General features: G+C 38.8%; 1 protein-coding gene across 2 annotated transcripts in view; it reads left to right on the forward strand.

Moving 5' to 3' along the window:
• The window catches only part of COL28A1 (collagen type XXVIII alpha 1 chain), a 184,727-nt gene that overhangs the window by 99,715 nt on the left and 63,919 nt on the right, over positions 1–21,093 (forward strand). For both annotated transcript variants that reach the window (XM_073009112.1, XM_073009113.1), the window contains exons 26-27: positions 8,139–8,207; positions 10,479–10,547. In XM_073009112.1, coding sequence (XP_072865213.1) covers positions 8,139–8,207; positions 10,479–10,547 — 138 coding nt within the window. The remainder of the gene's footprint in view (positions 1–8,138; positions 8,208–10,478; positions 10,548–21,093) is intronic.

Consider the following 21,093-nt stretch of genomic DNA (forward strand, 5'->3'; position numbering starts at 1 on the left):
CCAGAATATTATGACATTTTGGACAGTCCCCCTGTTTTATAGATGAAGAAATTAACAACCAGAAGATTGAGCAACTTGCCTCTTTACAATAGAAACATTTTTGATACTATATTTGTTTTGTATATGAGAGGAGCTTTGGATATGGATGCATGAATGAAAAACTAAATGGATGAATAAATCAGAGCAGAAAGCATGACTTACCCAGATCTACAGATGCTCAATCTCCTATGCTGTCCATCTTCTATCTAGGCACTGTTTTGTGTGTAGTTAGATTGTTTCTTCTTTCAGCCTAGCTTTTCTATTGTCAAAACTTAAATTATGTAAACATTAAAGAGAAGCATAAACCCAAAACCCAAAAGAGTTAAATATTTTTCAGTAACTTTAAATGTTTGAGTATCGTAAATACATGCTTTATTTGACAAAAGTGGCCCATAGTCATAAAACGCAAGTCTATGTGGAATTCCACTGAGTATCATTATTCTAAAAATGTTCCCAGCATCTGAATTGCCCCTCTGTTCTCTGCAATGGCTCACATATGTACACTCCACCAACAGGCATTGGTGGAACAGAGGACCGATTCACACAGAGATGCATTAGGAATGTGTGAATTCCATTGGCAGACATAGACTGGACAAGGAGCTCCATTTTGAACAGTGCCCAACAAGGAGGGCTGGCCTAGGATACAGACTTAATGAAGTTAAGGGCATGTAATTCCAAAGTGGACTTGAAGAAAGCCACCTCCCTATAATATGACTGCAAAATTGCTACAGGCTGGACAATCAGCCCAAAACAGAACTAATTAAAGCCAGAGCCATACAAAGTTTAGACGCTAGGCAGTTTGACCCAGAGGTTTCAGAAAGGGTCATATCCAAGACCAGGAAAAGGTAACTTTTCAAGTTTACTCCCCAGTGCAGTTCTATGCCTCATCTCTAAAATCTGAGCTGCACTCTAATCCACCTCATGACTTTCAGTATTGCTTTCATCTCTCCTTGCTGTTTTCCTAGCTTTGTATTTCTCTTCTTATGAGTATGTACATACTTTTCCTTCAGCCCTAGAGACACACGGTAAATCCCCTTAACATTCATCGCCCACATCACAATAAACACATTTTTATTTTTAATCATGCGGACTTGGAGGAACTTTCTCCCAGTGGAAAATTATAGTCAGTTTTAGTACAAGACAGCCTGCTCTTCTCCCTGTCGTAAGAGGCAGTATCAATGTTTCTGTTTTCAAGGTTTCTAACCAAGCTAAATAAGACTCTTCCTCTCCACGAAAGTTATTGGCAAAAGGCCATCATTTGTGTATCTTTGATGAATTGATTTTGAGAAAAGAAAAAAAAACAAGAAGTTTTAAAATTGTCAGGGACTATGAGATACAGCTGTTTTGGGGCGAATATCAAAGTTTTAGGAGAGAAATTGATTCAAGTAATTGAAAATACTTTAAGTACTTTGAAATTTAAAGGTGAAAAAATACTTGAGAGGAAATGTAGCAATTTGAGAACTTTGTTTTCCAGCATTTGTATAATTCTTTTCTCATCCCCATGTTGATCATGCTGACAGTTGGTACTATCTTCCTATTCATATTAAAGGGTGTCATTGAGAAATGACTGAGTCATGTCATTCAATAATCAATACACATTGCCAATATGTGCATATGCTTAGAAAAAAGCCTCTAAAACTTCCATTGATATTCTGGCTACCATGAGTGAGGTACTCATGGTATCAAGAAGTACTAACCCATGACATAGGTGGAATTACGTAATTCATTCCAGAGTTCTGGCTATGTTTGTGGTAGTTGGAGTAGTTATATCTTAATTTTATTTAAAAACCAGAAAGAAAGAAACATAAGGCAGCTGCTATCATCACTTTGACTTCTACCTTATTTTAAAACCCAGTCATTCCTCAGTTTCATCATTTAGCAGAATCTTTAGAGTACCATTCCTTGGAACATCCTGAAGAGGCTGATTCTTTCACAGTGAATTTAATTTGCTTTTATTGTCCCCAAAGTAGAAAAGCATGAAATCACTTTTGGAACAAGTATATCTTGCTTCCACCTTCTTCTCAAAGAGTGGCAGAAACTTAGCTGGCACAAAGGGAGAGAGAATGATTAAAGCCTCATTAGTGTGTGTGGGGGAGTGAGGGGGAGGAAAATAATCTAATGGGCTGATTATTTCCTCAAATATTGTGTTGAAATTTTTAGAAAACTCATAAGGTGTAATGGGTTGTTTCTTTGTCACTGCTCTACCTTGAAACCTTGCCACTTACTAGCTGTGTGACCGCAGCAAGTCGTTCAGTCTCCCTGAGGCTTAGCATTCTTATCCGTGATTTGGGGTAATAATGCCTACATCACAGGTTTATTCTGATAAATTAATAGAATAATGTACATAAAACATCTTTATGAATTCTAACATATTAAAATGTAATTAGTGGTAGTAACCATTTTATGCATCACACTGCCAAATCAAGCACATTGTAGGATGGATAAGAAGAGAGATTAAGAATTGGTATAGGTAGGAGATCTGGAATGAAGTCAATTAACACGTTGGAGTAAACCGCAAAACCGAGGATTAGCAACGGAGGGAAAATGGGCAGGGAAGACGTAGAGGGCTGGGTTCTTGTGCAGGTTGTGTGGGACCTATGTAATATGGGATGAATCTTATAATCCAGGATGTTCTTCTCCTTGAGAGAGTGATTGGCGATACAGGAAAAGGACTTTCACAGTTTCACAGCCAAACAGCAGAGGTCTTTGCATTAAACGGCAGCTGGAAGAAAGTCTATGGAAAAGTTAGCATCTTGCATCTAGTCCCAGCCAACATCAAAATGGGAGATGGGTTCTGGAGTCATACCTGGGTTTGAATTGCTTCAGACCACCTGGTTTTTGGCAAGTCATGTATCCTGCTATAGCCTCAGTTTCCTTATCTGTAACATGGAATAAGTTGATGTTGATAAGATCAGGTAAGATAATGAATGAATGCCTGCTGCATAATAAACTTAATAAGTATTATTTTTATTTATTATTTATTATAATAGTTTTAATATTAACCAAAGTGAAGATTTACTGAGAAAATGAATGAATGTGTTTGCTCTCCTCTTTTTCTTCTTTCATTTAAAAAGGGAAAGCTTCAATGTATGAGTTTTAGAACTATCGTAAGATGGTGTGTATTTTTAAAGGAGTTAAAATTATCCACTCTGCAAGGTTATGGTCTGGGTAGTCTTCACTGAATCATTTGTTAAGTTCATATGCACAAGTACTGCAGACAGACCTAAATTTGGCCATTTCCTGTGAAAATGAAAGCAGTATCTCCCATCTAGAATCCCTTTTGTGGGCCACGAGGAAATGGTGTGCCATCTAAACAGTCCACTATTCTTCTTTTGAGAGAGTGTGTGCAGTGGGTAGGGATAAGGCTAAGGCTGTCATCTTAGGAAAGTGATAGATGTCGTTGCCAATGGCGACTCTAGAATTTGCTCGCATGTCTGTTCTTTATCTCCTAATACAAGGGCTCCCTCTGCAGGCTCCAACAACCCTCAGCTGTTGTGTGGGAAGCTATGTCCAGCTATGCAAAAACCTGTTGTAATTTCCTTTATTTGTGAATGTCACTGTATCCACTGACAATAAACTGTGTATCTGAAAATATCACAGGTCAACACGCTTCTTAGGTACCTGTAGTGCTACCTTATGACAAAACCAGTGCCATCAAATGGCCAAGCAAGACCTGCCTGCAATTCTCTTGCTCACATTCACCAGGTGTGGTGGCCTAACATGGACACATAGCCCATGGAACAACAAAAGATCATCTTCAAAGACCCCACCATAGTGGAGAGATAACGACTTCTGTGAATTCTCAGATCATTAAATGCCTAATATTCCCATCTATCGAAGTATGGTACATTTACACTGAGGAACAACTCTCATGCTATGTTACAGACCAATTCTAATATCTGCAGAATGTTAAGACTTGATTTAAAGTCTATTAGATTCACAAAAGCATTACTATATGTCATTATTTTCCCATAGTTCGAAAGATACAAAAGATTATTTAGATATGTGAAACATAGCTATATGTCAACAATTATATGGATAAAGATGGACAATTTGTTTTAGGTGAACACTGAAGGACCACAGATGACATGGAACACACCTTAAATTCATTGGCTGAGGCTGCAGGACAGAGAGAACAGTAAGGTATCTACAGGGTCAGCTGTCCTACTGCAGTTGGCCATCAGACACTCCCAAAGGTTGAAGGTTAGGGGGAAGTGAATAAGGGAGACTATCAAGGAGAGAATGAATAGCAACACAGAGCATTGACAAGGCTGGCCTGAGGTAAACTATGGACCTACTTTAACTGCTTTTCCCACTTGCTTTCCCATGTAGGGGTATTAGTATGATTAATACCAGTTGAGGGGAGGTTTTAGCTAACATTCTCACAAGAAAAATATCGTGAATTAAATACTAGAGTGTCAAATTTTTTCTTAAAACATACTACTTTGTTAAAAAAAAAACTTGCCTTCTCTCCATATCCCTATGTTAAAAAAAATTATGTAACATTTGGTGCATCCCAAGAATACACACAACACATGTAAATTCTAATGATGTTGAATCTACCTGTGTGCTCCTTCCCTTTGCCCAGTTTCAACATCTTTAAAATCATGAATTATTATGAAGGAGGCCTATTACAGCAATACTATCTCACGCTCACTGGAGAGACTTTTGCTAGGTATTGTTTATGGATTTTAAAAAATTGTATTAAGATAATTTGTTATAAAAATTATAAATTTTAAATTATAAATTATGAAAATTAAGCATGCACAAAAGTGGAAAGACTAGTGAAATGAACTCTCATTTACGTATCACACTTCCTTAGCAATTATCAACACATAGTTGATCTTGTTTTAGCTATATTCTCCACTCCTCCCCTCACTGCATTATCCTGAAGCAATCCTCAGGCGTTACCCACATAAAGCTTTAGTATTTGTCACTCAAATGTAAAAACTCTTTTTTAAAAACTTGACTGTAATACTATTATCAAACCTAAAACAAATGAACAATTCCTTAATATAGCAAATATCCAGCATTCAAATTTCCGAGCTTGTCTCATCCATTTGCTACAATTGGTTTGTTTGGATTGGGATCCAAATCATGCCCACATATTGCCTTTGATTGAGTTAGCTCTTAAACCTCTTTTAATCAAAGTTGACTCCTCCCTGTTTTTTAGCTCGCAGTTAGTGAATATGTTATTTGTACTCGCGGATTTGCTGATGATATCCTCGTGGTATTGTGTAATGTGTTTCTCCATCTTCCGTCCATTATTGTAAGCTGGTAGATCTAGAGGCGCGTTTACATCCAGGTTCAGTTTTTCTAGGCCAGAATGTTGATAGGTAGGGTGGTGTATTCTCTACTGCATCACAGCAGGGGGCACATGGTATCTGGTTGTAGCTTTCCTTCCTTTTTTTTTTTTTTTTTTTTTGGAGACAGAGTCTCACTCTGTCACCGAGGCTGGAGTGCAATGGCGCAGTCTTGGTTCACTGCAACCTCCACCTCCTGGGTTTAGGTGATTCTCCTGCCTCAGCCTCCCCAGTAGCTGGGAGTACAGGTGCCCGCCACCACACCTGGCTAATTTTTGTATTTTTAGTAGAGATGCAGTTTCATTACATTGGCCAGGCTGATCTCGAGCTCCTGACCTCGTGATCCACCTGCCTCGGCCTCCCAGAGTGCTAGGATTACAGGCTTGAGCCACCATGCCCTACCTGGCTGTATCCTTCCTAACCTTTTCACCTCATCATGGAAGGGCACAGGCGAACAGAAATGAATGAGAGGAAGCCATCAAATCTGGGGTAGGTTGGGGTGACTGAGCAAAGAGGAGTATTATTTTTGATAAAACATTCAATGATTTTGGGTAAGATTTATTTAACTATGCTTCCTTGTTTTGTTGGAGGGTGTCAAAACATTTGGAAGAGAAAAGACATGTCCCTTTTAAGATGTAGCAAAGTATATGAATCAGTCAGGTGCAGTTGGAGAACTTCAGGCAGTGAACTTACACTCCCTTTGAAGGTACTTCAGAGGTACTCAAGAAAGGAGTGATAATGGAAATGTATGTACTACAGGGTTTTCATGTTCTCTACTTGGAGCCCTTGATGTTGGAGTGATCCTTTCAGCCGGCAGGAACTTGGGGACACTCAAAGATGGGAGTCAGTAGGAGAGAGGTGTTAAAGAGATAATTAGCACCTGTAGACTTAAAAGCAGCTGAGTACTAAGTGGAACAGATGGAGACAGTATACTAAAAGTGGCCTGTAAGCAAAAGGGAAATACATAATTATGAAAGTAGATATTAAAAGAATTAAGTCAGTAATAAAGTACAGTTTTAAAATGGCCCCCGTCCTTTTAAGGGCTTGTGTTATCTAGAAGTATTTTAGAGTTTGTAAGTAGAAAGTAAATTAAAAGATGGACTGTTTTTCTGGATAAACAACTTCAACATTTCTTATAATTTATGGTTTTTGCAATGTTGGAAGCTAGAAGCTGTTTAGCTGGTAACAGGATATGGGCAAAACAGGACCTAAGGCAAAGGTCTTGGGAGATATTTCAAAGCCTGACCCTGGTTCTTTTTATTCTTTATTACTTTATTCACGCATATTTTACACATTATAGAATTCATCCTTTTTAAGTATAAAATTCAGTGGTTCTTTAAGTAAATTTGCTACTATGCTATACAGCCATCACCATAAATCAGTTTTAGGACATATTTATCCCCTCAGTAAAATCCCTCAAGACCATTTATGGTTAATCCATGTTGCTATCCCTGGCCCCGGCAGTGACTAATCTTTTTGTTTCTATAGAGGTACCTTTTCTGGATATTTTTTGTAAATGTCATCATATAAGATATCTGGCTTCTTTCATTAGTAATAATATTTTTGAGGTTCATTTATGTTACAGCATTTATTCATAGTTTATTCCTTTTTATTGCTGAATTTACAGGACTTTGTCCATTCACCAGTTGATGGGCATTTAGGCTGTTTCTAGTTTTGGGCTATTATGAATAATGCTGCTAAGGGCATTCATATGCAAGTCTCTGTGTGGATATACGTTTTTATCTTCTTTGGGTGTGTATGTAGGAGTGAAATGACTGTATCATATGGCAAATTTATGTTGAACCTTAAACCACCAAACGGTTTTCCAAAGTGGCTACACCAGTAATTATGAGGGTTCCTGTTTTTCTACATCCTTCTAGCCCTGCACCTTAATAGCTGTGCAGACTTGGGCAAACCTTAGTTTCCGCTTTAATAAAATAGGGGGGTGGAGCTGACATCTACTAAGTGCCTATTCTGTGGTAAAAATCATGATAGAAGCACTTATAAGCTTTGTCTCACTTAATTCTGAGTCCTACGAAATACAGATATTATTTTCTACATATGTGATGAATTTACTGAGGTTCAGAGAAGTTACATAAACTAGACATCATTATAATGCAGGATTATTGTGAGTACTAAATTACATCAAATAACATATATGAACATGCGTAGCATTGTCTTGGGAATACAGAAGGTGGCTAATGAAATGATTTTTATTTCTCTCATTCTTCCCATCATTAGCATCTCTAGTAGGTCTAGCCACAGGGCTTCACCTACCCTCATCAGGTCCCACCAATTTTCTGGTGATAGTTGCCAGCTATGAAGCTGTCATGCCTTAGTGAAGCTGAAAATTCTTTTTAGAGTTTACCCTGCAGTTCCAATTAATGAGGTGGCAGAAACATCATAGAGCCAATCTGTAACTCAAATAGCATAATCTTTGTGGCATACAATGATAAAAGCAACTAGTTCAGGATATGATTATATTTCTTAATGGTTGTTTTTTATTCTTGTCTCTTCTTCCATCTTCTATTCACAATACTTTTCCAAATTCTAGAGAAGGTAGTTCTAATAAAAGTAAATGTTGCCAAGAAGTTAATTGACTTGATTAATTTGAAATGGACCTGGATCTGTTGGTTTGAAGATTGCCCAAGTGGTAATATAAAAGTGATCTAGGAGAAGGGAGCTCAATTAGTACCTTAGTCACATTCAAGAAGTTTTTATATTAAAATATATATATTGAAAAAAACATAAAGTCTTAAAAAAATTAGTAACTTGTTATTCGTTGTGTCTTTTCAGGGAGAGCCTGGGGTCAGAGGCCCTCCAGGTCCTTCTGGGCCTCGGGGCATAGGAACCCAAGGGCCAAAGGTGAGTCCTCAGCTCAGTGCTCTGTGTGAGGGTTAGATACCATCAGTGACAAACAAGTGAACAGTAGCTTCATAGTAAGTGTTCATTTTGGTGTTGACTTATTTTTTTTCTGGATGACTGATGAAAAGTCTTATTTTTCATATTAGGTGAACATTCAGTAAAATAGAACATTTGAATTTATAAAGCCATTTACTTCCCCCAAAAGAAATGAGCAAGTCAGCCTCTTTTTAATTGCAAGGTGCTCAGAACATTTCCAGGTTTCTTAGAGGCTGTGCCATTGTCAAGAAGCACATCTTTACTTTGGCAGAGGTGCCTCAGGTGGCCTTTTAACAGGTCACCTGCTAATGTGTTGTGCCCTGTGTGCCACAGCTACTCTGGCAGGGCGTCAGTGCAAGGGTCTAGATTGATTGTCCCTGGAGAAGACGAGAGCAACTTCTTTTGGCCCATATTCCCTCCTTTCTATGTCTCCTTCAGTTTGGTGGTTATTCATCCTTTTATTCTTTTAATCCAGTATTTCTCAGAGAGGGAGACTTTGTTTCCCTTCCCTGGCCTCAGGGAACATGTGGCAGTGTCTAGGGGCATTTTTTGGTTGTAGTAGGTTGAGTCCAGAGATGCTGCCAACCATTCTACAATGCCCAGGACAGCCTCCCATCAGAAAGAGTGACCCAGCTAAAAAATGTCAATAGTGCTGAGTTTGAGAAATCTAGTTTTAATTGTTCATTCACTTGCTCAACAAATTTATTTGATTTGTTCAAACATAGGGTAAAGAAGTAGCAAGCATGTTCAATAGGGAAAATAGATGTCAAAGAACCACCTACCACAAATTCAAATTTTGAATTGATATATTCATGCCGAAAATGCACAGAAGTGAATTAGAGCCCATTCTCAGAGAAGAGAGGGAAAATGCTGTATGAGTCAAAGATTTTACTGAGCATCCCAGAATTACCAAGATTCTCAGTTTATCTCTGTTTTGTCCATCAACTCCATTTTGGCAGTGTGCTATTTTTGAACCTTCTAGATCACTTTAAATGGATGACAGTCCCCTCAAGATGTTAGTAGTCATTATCACTGGGTGATGGGAAGATGGGTCTGTTTTTCTTGTTCATGTCATCTTTATTTCTGTTTAATTTTTTTTTTTTTTTTTTTGCAATGGGCAGGTATTCCTCTTATAATCAGAAAAAATCAAGCTTTTTTTTTTATACTGGAAAGAAAAAGACTGACTTATACAATAACTTATATTAACTCAGCATTTCTGAAGATTTCTTCCATCCAATGTTAATTTAGGAACTTCTGGGATAAGCAACTTTACACTAATTTCTTTATTGTGGGACTTGTTAGAGCCATTAATCTACTATATTAGTGTGCACTGGAGATCTCCAAGGGAAAGCGCATGCTATTTTCCAATCTTATTCCACCACGAAGTGTTTCCAAAGAAACATGGGCTCAGTTTATGAACAGATACTGGGAAATGCTACACTTGCTTATTGCTTCATCTACATATTTTCCTAAAAATTTGGACATTGATATCCATTGAATCTTTAACTGCAACCTCAGTGAAATCACACCTTACATTGAAATGGAGGCCAGGCATGGTGGCTCACACCTGTAATCCCAGCACTTTGGGAGGCCGAGGTGGGTGGACCATGAGGTCAGGAGATCGACACCATCCTGGCTAACACGGTGAAACGCTGTCTCTACTAAAAATACAAAAAATTAGCCAGGCGTGGTAGTGGGTGCCTGTAGTCCCAGCTACTTGGGAGGCTGAGGCAGGAGAATGGCATGAATCCTGGAGGAAGAGCTTGCAGTGAACTGAGATTGCGCCACTGCACTCCAGTCTGGGAGACATAGCGAGAATCCGTCTCAAAAAAAAAAAAAAAAGGAAATGGAGCAACATCTTAAAGCTATATGGAGCCACATGTCAGTGGTTTTCATACGTGGTGCAGGGCAGCCCTGTTGTTCTTGGGCTTGGTGGTAGGGCAGTGAAGGGGGCCCAAGCAGATGAGGCCCTGGGCCTCCATTTCTGCTTAGGCCAAGCAGCTCTACTTACTGCTTAATTTTTATTTGGATTATACGTAAGGTTTTGTTTGCAAAAATTCTGTGGTTTAAAAATATTGGGGAAGCGCTTGAAGTAAAATCAGAAGTAGCTTATAAGCAGCATGAAGGTCCTGGTCAGAATGAAGTAAGAATGAAGCTGAGAGTAGTAATACTTAATGCTCTTTCTTCTTCGATCTTCTTACATTTTGTTTTCAAATTCTCCCCATCTTCTAACAGGGTGATACTGGGCAGAAAGGCTTGCCTGGCCCTCCTGGCCCCCCTGGCTATGGATCACAAGGAATTAAAGTAAGTGAATGGGGTTGTGCTGGAGTCACCTCTGATTTCACCAGAGTGATGGGGAGAAGAGGTTGTAGATAACACAAAAATGGCTATTATGAAATAGATTTATTGTGAGCCTAGCAGTTAAATGGCATCCAGTATTTAGAGACATCATCTGGAAGTGTAAAAATGGTATGAATACAATCCTTTAGCAAATGCTAAACATTATATAAATTGCTTGGTGCAAAACTGAACTGTCCTGTGGTTTGTTGCTCTCCTTTCTTTGTGAATTGAATGGAGAATTTATACTCAGCTGCTCTCTCTCTCTCTTGCTCGCTCGCTCTCTTGCTTGTGCTCACTCTCTCTCTCTCTCTCCCCCTCACCTTCCTCACCTGTATCCTCCATGGTAGCCCAGGGCTTCCCAATCTTAGTTCACAGTGGCATCACCTAGGGAGCTTTTGAATAGTACTAATGCCCTTTCCCAGAGGAACGAAATCCAAATCTCTGGGAGTAGAGCGTGAGTGCTGTAGTTTTCAAAGCTCTCCAAGGGATTCTCCTGAGCAGCCAGGGTGAGAACCTCTGTTCTAGGCCCTAAATCTGTGTTACTGGAATTCGTAGCCATCTGCATGTCACTTTGTTTCTATGTCAGCAGCATCAAGCTTATCCAGCATGGCGTGACTCTCAGGGTCTCTCATGTCTCAGTAGACAAATTTGGCATCTAAAGGTTACTATGTAATTCTAAAAAATTCCCTCTTCTGCTTCTAATATGTTGATGATGATGTTGTTCTTACCGGTTCACTGTCTTTTTTTCCTATTCCACTGCTGCCCCCCTCATAAGCTGGTTTTTCATTTTACATATATATTTACCATGCTTAAGCTTTGAAACTGAGTTATTCACCTCTGGATGATTGAGATTGATTCTAAAAATGTGGAAACATTAAAAATAAACTCCTTTTCAAACAGCAGAACTTCTTAGTAAGTAGGAGACAGTAGGAGCTTAAGATAATAAATGTGAAAATCCCGTGTTGAAATTAAACCGCCTACTTCTGTGTAGAGAGAGTGAGCTCAGTCAAGAGCAGAACTCATAGAATGTGTGTTAAATCTCCAGTTTTATCGCACAATGTCTAGAGCTTCTACAGCAGGTCTTTTAAATAACAGTTGTTCATCTCTCGGGCTGAGTATCCAAGCAAAGGCCAAATAGGCATGTTGCCCATATTGTACAAGCCCTGAAAAGAAAATATAGCAAAACTCTGCTCTCTCATAAATAACATCAATCTCATACTTAATCTTTAAATTCTAAGGTTAAAAGGTGGTAGTGCTGTACACACAGTTTTACATGAGTTTGCTTAGGGAATAAACCTATGCCAAACCACAGGTCTTGTCACCAACATAAGTTCAATTTACACATGCTGTTAGTTTATTGCTGCCACCTTTTTAGGCGTGGGGCTGGTTTTCTCCGCTCTCTTATCTGGGAAATACTTCCTCATTTTCACCTGGGTTGTGTTTAATTAATCTTTACCAACTATAACTTATCTGGCTTCCTGCCCATCCTTATGCCCTCAGGGTTATGCTGTGTCCAAACTCCATCCTGGATGGAACCAGGTCCTGAAGCCTCCCATCATAGGAAAGAACCAAAATCAAAGCTGCCACGTATCCCCATCTTATCAGAAATGAGATAAGTTTTTCCTTCACTTAGGGCTGTAGCCTGATGCTGCTTAGCAGTGAGCTCTGACTAAGGCTCACTCATAAAACTTCTCTAGGCTGGGTGCGGTGGATCACGCCGGTAATCTCAGCACTTTGGCAGGCCAAGGCAGGCAGATCACTTGAGGTCAGGAGTTCAAGACAAGCCTGGGCAACATGGTGAAACCCCATGTCTACTAAAAATACAAAACTTAGCCTGGTGTAGTGGTATATGTCTGTAGTCCCAGCTACTCAGGAGGCTAAGGCACAAGAATCGCTTGAACCCAGGAGACAGAGGCTGCAGTGAGCTCAGATAGTGCCGCTGCACTCCAGCCTGGATGACAGAGCGAGACTTGTCTTCCAAAAAAATAAAACCACCCAGCACTTTGGGAGTCTGAGGTGGGCGGATCACAAGGTCGGGAGTTCGAGACCACCCTGGCCAACGTGGTGAAACCCCATCTCTGCTAAAAGTACAAAAATTAGCTGGACATGGTGATGCATGCCTGTAATCCCAGCTACTCAGGAGGCTGAGGCAGGAGAATCACTTGAACCCTGGAGGCGGAGGTTGCAGTGAGCCAAAATTGCACCACTGTACTGCTGCCTGGGCAACAGAGTGGGACTCTGTCCCAAAAAACAAACAAACAAACAAACAAAAACAACCAGGAATACCTCTTTAGACATATTGGATTGCCTGGCATCCAGTTGGCAGCAGGGTAGAGGTACGTCCCTCAGGACTTCCACCTCATTTTCCTGACCCTGGCAAAAACCGCAATTACTATTGCACCAACGAAATACCATCACTGCAAAAGGGAGGGAACTAAAAAACCAAATTGGTGGCATTCTTCTGAGTCATTTCAAGTTTATAGGAACAGTAAAATTTCATTTCTTACCTTCATTTGTTGACTTATTTCCTACCCCTTTCCAAAGAGCATTTGAATCAGTGAAATCTGCTTCTGTTGATATGTGTGCTTAGTAGGCTTTGATGGAAACCTTTGTTGCTGTTAACCTTTAACACAGAAGCCTGAACTGTACTCTGTCTCTCTATCCGCTTCCATTTATGGGAGAAATAAGGGTTGTAGCTGCAATCACAAGTGATTTGCTTCAGCACTCACCTAACTTAGTTGCTGGAATATTGGCTCTTCAGCCAGTCATTCATTCATTCAACCAACCAACTGATACTGATTGAGCACTACCTATGTCAGGCATATAAGCCAAGTGCTAGTATAAAGTAGTAAGTAAAAATATATGAACTTAGTCCTCATGGGATTTACAGGCTATAAAATAGACTTTGGGTTCTGGAGAGTATAGAGGATGGCACAATGGAGTGAATTTAGATTACAGCAGTAGGCAGGCCCCTTGTGAGGTCCTATAGGCCAAGTAATGAGTTTGGCCTTAATCCTAGGAGCAACTGAAGAATGATCTGATCAGTTTGGAAGAGACTCACTCTGGCTACCATTTGTAAAATGAAAGGACATGACTGGAAGGAATGTGGGAGTAGAAGGGCTTCTCTTTCCATACCCCTTCCCATTCTCCTGATTCTGTATGTGGAAGACTATGATCTTCTGGGAACCTCTTTCCCCTGCCTTTCCTGGGGCTCTGGAACCACCCAGGGCTGCTGCTGTGGTAGCTCTGGTCCTGGAAAACCCCAAGAGCACGATGGGCTCGCCCCTGTTTATTTAGTACCATGGCAGCCTCCTGCCATTCCTCTGCTGGTCCAACTGGCTGTGCACTGAAGAGGAACTCCAGCTCCTTCAGGGCCTTGGTGCTTTTTCCCAACCACAAATGTCTGTTGTTTGAATATGGGACTGTGGCTGTTTGATCCTAAAATGGTTCATGTCACAGGTCAGGAAGTTATATGATGCTACCATTTTGTCCCACTGTGAGCCTCCAGCACTAACCCAGATGTAGACTCCAGATATATCAGAAGTCCCACAGATTAAGTCAGGAGGGAGAAAGAATGGGGCTGGGTCTGGAGGAATTCCTTTATATGCCAAGTAGCCAATGTGAGGCCCGGAGGGATGTGATTAGAGAGTGGATCACCCAGGTTACAAAGCAAGGAGACAGACGTGGATGGCTTCTCCCATTCTTCATTTCTAATTGGGAGTTATGCCAGTTTCCCCCTCTCTATCCTTGTTTAAGTCAGTTCCAGTGTCCTGATCCACCCTGACATTCCCTTAGTACTTATATTCAGGGGACCCAGAAGTCCTTATATAAACACAATTCCTGGTAGCCCTCCCGACTTTAAAGACTTTATGAGGTAGATTTGTGGACTGGCTCTACTATAATTGTTCCTATGCATAAATGCTTTATTCATTGAGAGAATTAGCTTCCATGCCCCTGGCTTTTGCTCTTCCTGTAGGCTTGAACATGACTGATCCACCCCTGGCTGAGGATACCTCTTGTTGGGCTCTAGCAAAGGAGGGGCTATTTCAAGCCTAACAAGTTTGTTATCAGTTTTTAAAAATAGCCTCAATTACATGCTGGGTAATTTGGTGACCTCTATCCAACAGAAACTCTGGGATCCCCAAAACTGACAAATAGCAATGACTACAGTGGTCACACAGTCACAGGCCTAACAGATCAACCTCTGAGACATCTGAAGCTCTTAAATAGAGTGAAATACATTCTGCATGACATCTCCCTCTATCTATATTCTGACTTCTGCGGTGTAAGGGAAAGAGAATGAGGGACTCATTTCTCAGACTTTAGAGTCACTCAGATCTTGGCCTGAATCTGGCCTTCAATTTTTTCCAGTTGTAACCTTAGACAAATCATTTATCTTTGTTGAATCTCAGCTTACTAATCTTTAAAATGGGGATAATAAGGCTTATTTTACACGGTGTTAAAAAGAAAAAATTGTATAAAATATCTGGGCACAGAGTTGGTATTCAACCAGAGTGTGGGCTATGGAGTCAACAGATTTGAATCATGGCTCCTCCACTTCCTGAATATTACATGTCTCCCTCAGTTTCCACATCTGAGTAATGTGATAATGCAGTACTATTTCCTAAAGTTGTTGTGAGGAATGATTGAAATTAGATAGTATGTGTAATGCATGTAATACGTGGTTATATATGTGGAAAATGTTTGTAGCTCTTCACATTATTATTTCTACTGTTTCCCTTCCCTTTCTGCTAGTCCCTCTTGTATTTTCCAGGAAGAAGGCCTACAATTCTAATACTCAAGTGATTTAATGCCCTTAAGCCTAATATGTTGGTTACATTAGTTAGTGTAGGCATTGCTCCAATTCCAAACAGACACCCAAATGTATAATGGTTCAAACAAAGTAGAGGGTTTTGCTCACATAACAGTCCAATGTGTGTGTTCCTGGTTGGTGGGTGATTTTCTTCCACACAGAATTTTAGAAAACCTTGTCTTCCATTTATGGTTCTTCTATTGGCTGGGCCTCTTTACCACTTACACCCAGCAGGCAAAAAGGGAGTATGTAGAAGGGGTATACCTGCTTCATAAACTCTTGGCCAGGATTTGACATGTATCCCCTCTGCTCACATTTTATTGGTGAGAACTAGTTGCATCGCTGTACTTAATTGCAAAGGGGCTGGGAAAGGTAGTCATGCTGTGTGCCCAGGAAGAAAAGGAACCAGAGGTTTGGTGAAGAGTCAACAATCATTGCCATTCATAATTTAACTTGTTTCTAGGAAAGATGGAAATTTTAAGTTATATGTTGCTCTGAAGTATATTGGTGCCTCCAGAAGAGAACAGAAAGTTTGGTGGTCTCCATGGCAACTTCCAGAATGCCCCGTCATTCTCCTGATACTGTGGGCACAGACACCTGGGCTTATAAGGACTGAGTTTAGCCCATCATTTATTTTATCCTATCCTAAAAAGAGAATCTTAGAGCATTGATAATCTTCTTACTTATTTCAAACAGCATCAGTATTACTCATGGATGACTTAGAAATTGTCAGTAGACAGGCTGAGAAATGGCCAAAGAGCTGGAGGGGCTTAGGGTTTTTGGTAGGACCAGGAAAGTAACAGGAAATGCTCATTCATGTCCATAGCAAAGCCAGGGCCAGAGAATGAGGGACACCTGGGATTTAGTAGGAGCACCATGATTCAAAGGCTGGGGAGAGATGAGCAGGGAGAGGATCAGGGGAGGGGGACAAAGCTGGCACAAAGAGCCTGATTTCGGTAGAAAAAGAGGAGCAGCAGTCAGGCTCCGGAAGGAGAATAAGGGAAGGTTTGGAGTCCTGGGTGATTGCTTGGGATGCCAGCAGCATTTGAGACCAAGTAGGGGTGTGAAGATGGGTGGGTCAGCTCACCTTGCAGAGTGTAGCATAAATGGGCACAGCCAGAAAATTGCTTCTCCCTCCAAAGCTCTCTGATTCAGGAATTTGGGGCATAATGTGGAACGTTATAAGATTATTGACTCTGTGTTTAAGATTAATGTCATTTCTTAGGAAGATTTCTTTTGGTTTGTCTCAGTTGTGCCACAATAACTGTGTTTCTGTAAACTCCAGGGGCTCTTTTAATAGAATCAGGTGTCTTTGCTACCTCTGGCTTCCCTTTACAGGAAAAATTAACTTTTGAAAGAATGTCACGGTTCTGTAGTGGAAATCTCACATGGAGCCTGCCAACCTTCTGCCTGGCTCCTACCTGTGACCTGATTGCTTTGAAAGTGTTTCCAGAATCCACTGGACTAGATTTGTGGTTAGAATGAATCTTTTACAACACAGATAATTGCCATGCTTGAAGGCCAAATAGAAACCATTTATTCATTGAAATTTAACTTAAGGGGGAAAAAGGAATCCCATTTATAAAAAAAGTCAGGGATGGGTTTGAAGTACACTAAGTTGTAAGTACCTACAGAAGGCTTAAAAAGTATTGATACGAGGAATTTTTCTTTCATCTTCTAAACTCATAACCATGCTGTACAATGGTGTTAATTATGAAGGGAGTAACGCACATATATTTTAATATTATGACTTTAGCTTTTGAACTTAAAGGATTTTTTCTCCTTCTTGACTGCAAGTAAATAACAGCATTAAAAGAAAAAGGAAGAAAAAACCAATCTTCGTGGTAGTAAAATCACTGCATTCAAATTGAACACACCTCAGAAATTAATAGAAACAATCAGTTATCCAATTAACAGCATAGCATAGATGATGTGTTTGCGTGCACCAGGAACTTTCTTTGAATTAACCTCTGTGACTTATCTCTTATTGTAATTTTGAAATTCACACAATGACTCCACCTCATAAAAAGGAGGAGTCAAGACCACATGAGAGACTTCAAGTTTTAAATAGTTTGGTGTCTTAGGATTATGCCTGCCAAGTCAATTGTGGCAGGGGATTGATGGTGTGGCTAAAAATTATCCTGGTGATCAAAATCTACAAACCTAGTTACAGACATTGAAAGCATCTCTATACCTTTATTATTTTTAAAACCAAATTGAAAACAATTACCCGGGTTATAAACCAAAATCAAAACACTGAGTCCACAGTCTTCTCTGTAGGGTGGTTACACATCAGGGCACATTTGCATTTATTAACTGAGGCTGGATCTGTGACCATTTGTATTTTTCACTTTCACGCTTTCATTTACCTCCTGGGCCAAGTTGCTTTCATTCCTTCAAGCCAGTTAAGAAAAAGGATAATTTTTTAAAATAATTCCTAAATCAAAATCTGAGGATATAGTAGACTGTTTTCCTCTTTCAATCTCATTATTAAATTTTCATTTTTAATATCTAGTTCTCCAAATCAGATTTGGAATGTAAACTTTAGGCTCTCAATTGAGTGGAGCTTGAATCATCATTATTACTGGCTTCTATTTCTTGCCTATTTGCTATGAACAAGGCCCTGTGTGATGACAGTGACCGTCACAGATTTGCTGAAATCTGCCATGAAACAAAAAGGAAAAGCAAATTTTGAAATCACGTTTTTGAATTAAATAGGGTGCCCTATCTCAAGGTTTACTATAGTTTCCAAATTCCAAAAGAAAAATAAAAATGGCTGCTGATTTGGTAATAAAGATAAGACATTGTTCAGTACTATGTGCTGATTCTGAATATTTAAAAAGGAGATTTGAAAATATCACCAAAAGTTAGAAAATTATGTGAAAGATTTCATTTGAACTGTCATATACTGAAACTACTCATCATGCTATAATAGTCCATAATTTGTAATTATGGTTCGCATGCTGCTGGTTTAAATTGGTCTTTTTTCTCTCCTTTTCCTTCATTTCTTCCTTTCTTTCTCCCTTCCTCCTACCCACCTACTCATATCTGTCTAATATATAAAGATGTAGATACCATATATTTTTTTCATTCTTGTAACAGATTCTGTCCATATAAAACCAAGTCAAGTGAAGGACATGAATAAGTTACTCTTAGCTGAATTTCACTTTTGAAAATTTATAAAAGGCATTTTCTCTTTTTCCTACCCATCAGTGGTTGGTCGGAAGTAAGTTACTAGTATAAATTTTTCTCCATCTCCTTTTAGCAAGGTAAGAGGTATTTTTAGTACTTAGAGCTTTGGGCTCCTGGAGAGAGGTAGGGACATATTATACTCTGTAAATTTGATGTATTATTTTATTCAAGCCTCACCATCCTGTGAGGTAGGCCATAGAAAACTAAGTCACGGAGATGTTAAATAACATCTCCCAAATCACTCAGAGCTGCTCTTCACACGACCTACTTAATCATGCGTTAGGTAGTAATCAAATCAGAGTAGATGTTAGAGAGACGAAACTGATCAATTTGAGGTCTTAAAAACGAAATGTCACTCAAAATTTTAATTTGCATCTTGAAGTTTAAAGTTGACACGTGGAGATGTGAGGTATATAAAGTGAGGTCTTTTTTTCCTGATAATCTTTTTTTTTTTTAATAAGATAGAAATATTACATAAAGAGCAATTCTTTTTCCCCAAGTACAGTTCTTCAGAATCCAGGAGTTGGATTTAGTGACCTTTTGAAATCAATGCTAGCTTTACAAGGAAAAACAACAGCAGGATCTGGGCTGGCATGTGTAGCTGCACTGGCATGGGGCTGTAATAATCACTTCTCACACCTTCAAAGACTTATCAAGTTCTTTCCTGTTTGACTGGTTGAAGGACATGTTCTTTTATACTGCAATCCTCTATGACAAATTAGTGCACAATATGTAATCTAAACAGACTTTTATTGCTCTTATAAACACCTTAAGAACTTTACAACTGTTGGCTTTTTAGTCATCAGTACCTTTCCTTACCTAGTTGCAGATAAGTTTTTTTGTTTTAATTATAAGAAGCAAGGGAAAATGAAGTAAATTACTTGCTCAGGGTTACTTATAGAATCTCTAACAAAGGAAAGATAATGAAGTTTTGAGTATTGTGGCTCAAATTGGCAGTCCATAAAGATAGCCCCAGAGCAATCTGTCTTTAATCTTGCAAAAATTCTTCAGCAGCAGTTCTTCAGAACAACAACTTTTCGCATTGTCAGAGTGGGAATCATGAGCATGGCTGTAATGCAGGAACTAGTGCCTACCCTACTCTAAGCCAAATGAGAAGAACAACCAGTATTAAAATGAAGAGAACTGGAGGCAGAGAAACACAGAAACGGAATTAAGAAGAAAATGGAAAAAGAAATAGAAGAAAAGAAAATAGGATATTGGTTGTAATGACTTTGTTAAGACCCCGCATTTAGTAATGCTTTTGGCCTTAAAGTCTTTTATTCTCTGAAATTAACGTAGTTACTGTCCTTTGATTACATTTCACTGGTGTTCTATTTTTAATCCTCTAACACTTAAATTCTGTTTACTTTACCCTGATATTATTGTTGTTGTTTTACATTTTAATCAGTTTTTAACCCCCTAAAATATTATTTTGGGATATAGTCACTGTTTATTTAGATTTATTCATGTATTTACTATTCTCTTTCTCTTTAATCCATCTTGCATCTCAGATTGAAACCACTGTCTTTCTGCCTGCATTGTATTCTTTAGAATTTTTTTTTGGTAAAAGTCTACTAGAGCGATTTTTCTTCCATTTTAGTTTGCCTGAAAGTATCTTTTTTTTCTCCTTAATATCTTCTTAAAAGATATTTTCCTAAGAATAGAATTTCAAGTACAGTTTTCCTCTGAGTACATGGAAGATTTTCCTTTGTCACTTCGTCTCCATTATTGCTCTCGAGAAGTTATCTATCAGTCTAACTATTCCTTTCACAGTAATTTATCCTTTTCTTGGTGGCTTTTGATACCTTCTCTTTTTATTTAGTGTTTCGCATTCTTACTATTATGTGTTTAGATATAGATTGATTTTTATTTATCTTGTTTAAGATTCATTAGAATTCCTGATTCTGTGGACTAGTATATTTTATGATTTCTGGAAAATTCTCTGTGTTATATTTTCAAAGACTGCTTCTGACCTAGTCTTCTTCCCCCTCTGCCCCACTATCTTTCTGAAACTTCAATTAGTTAAACCTTTTAGTTCTTTCCTCTCTACATATCTTTTATATATATATTTTCAATCTAATCATTTTGAGTTACATTATGGCTGTTATTTTTCTATTCTATGTTCCAGTTCATTAAATCTTTCTTCAGCTGTATCAAATCTGTCATTTAACCAGTTCATTGAGTTTTTAGCTTCAGTTACATTTTTCATTTCTAGAAGTTCTATTTGATTTTTTAAAACCCACATAGTCATTCTATATGGGTAGAATATTATTTTAGAAAAAGAATTTAGTCCATATCACTTCGTTGCTTAAAAAGCTTCTAAGGTATTCCTATAATATTTTTTAAAGATTAAAGAAAAGAAAGAAAACCATTAAAAGTTTGTTTGTAATCTGGATGCTGTCCACTTCGTTAACTTTATCTTGCCTCTCACTTTATCTCACTCAATACAATCAGAGCACATTGGCTTTCATCCTATTCCTCAAAAACAATATTCACTCCTTTGAG

This window comes from Chlorocebus sabaeus, chromosome 21 (genome assembly GCF_047675955.1).
Source record: "Chlorocebus sabaeus isolate Y175 chromosome 21, mChlSab1.0.hap1, whole genome shotgun sequence".
Lineage (NCBI taxonomy): Eukaryota > Metazoa > Chordata > Mammalia > Primates > Cercopithecidae > Chlorocebus > Chlorocebus sabaeus.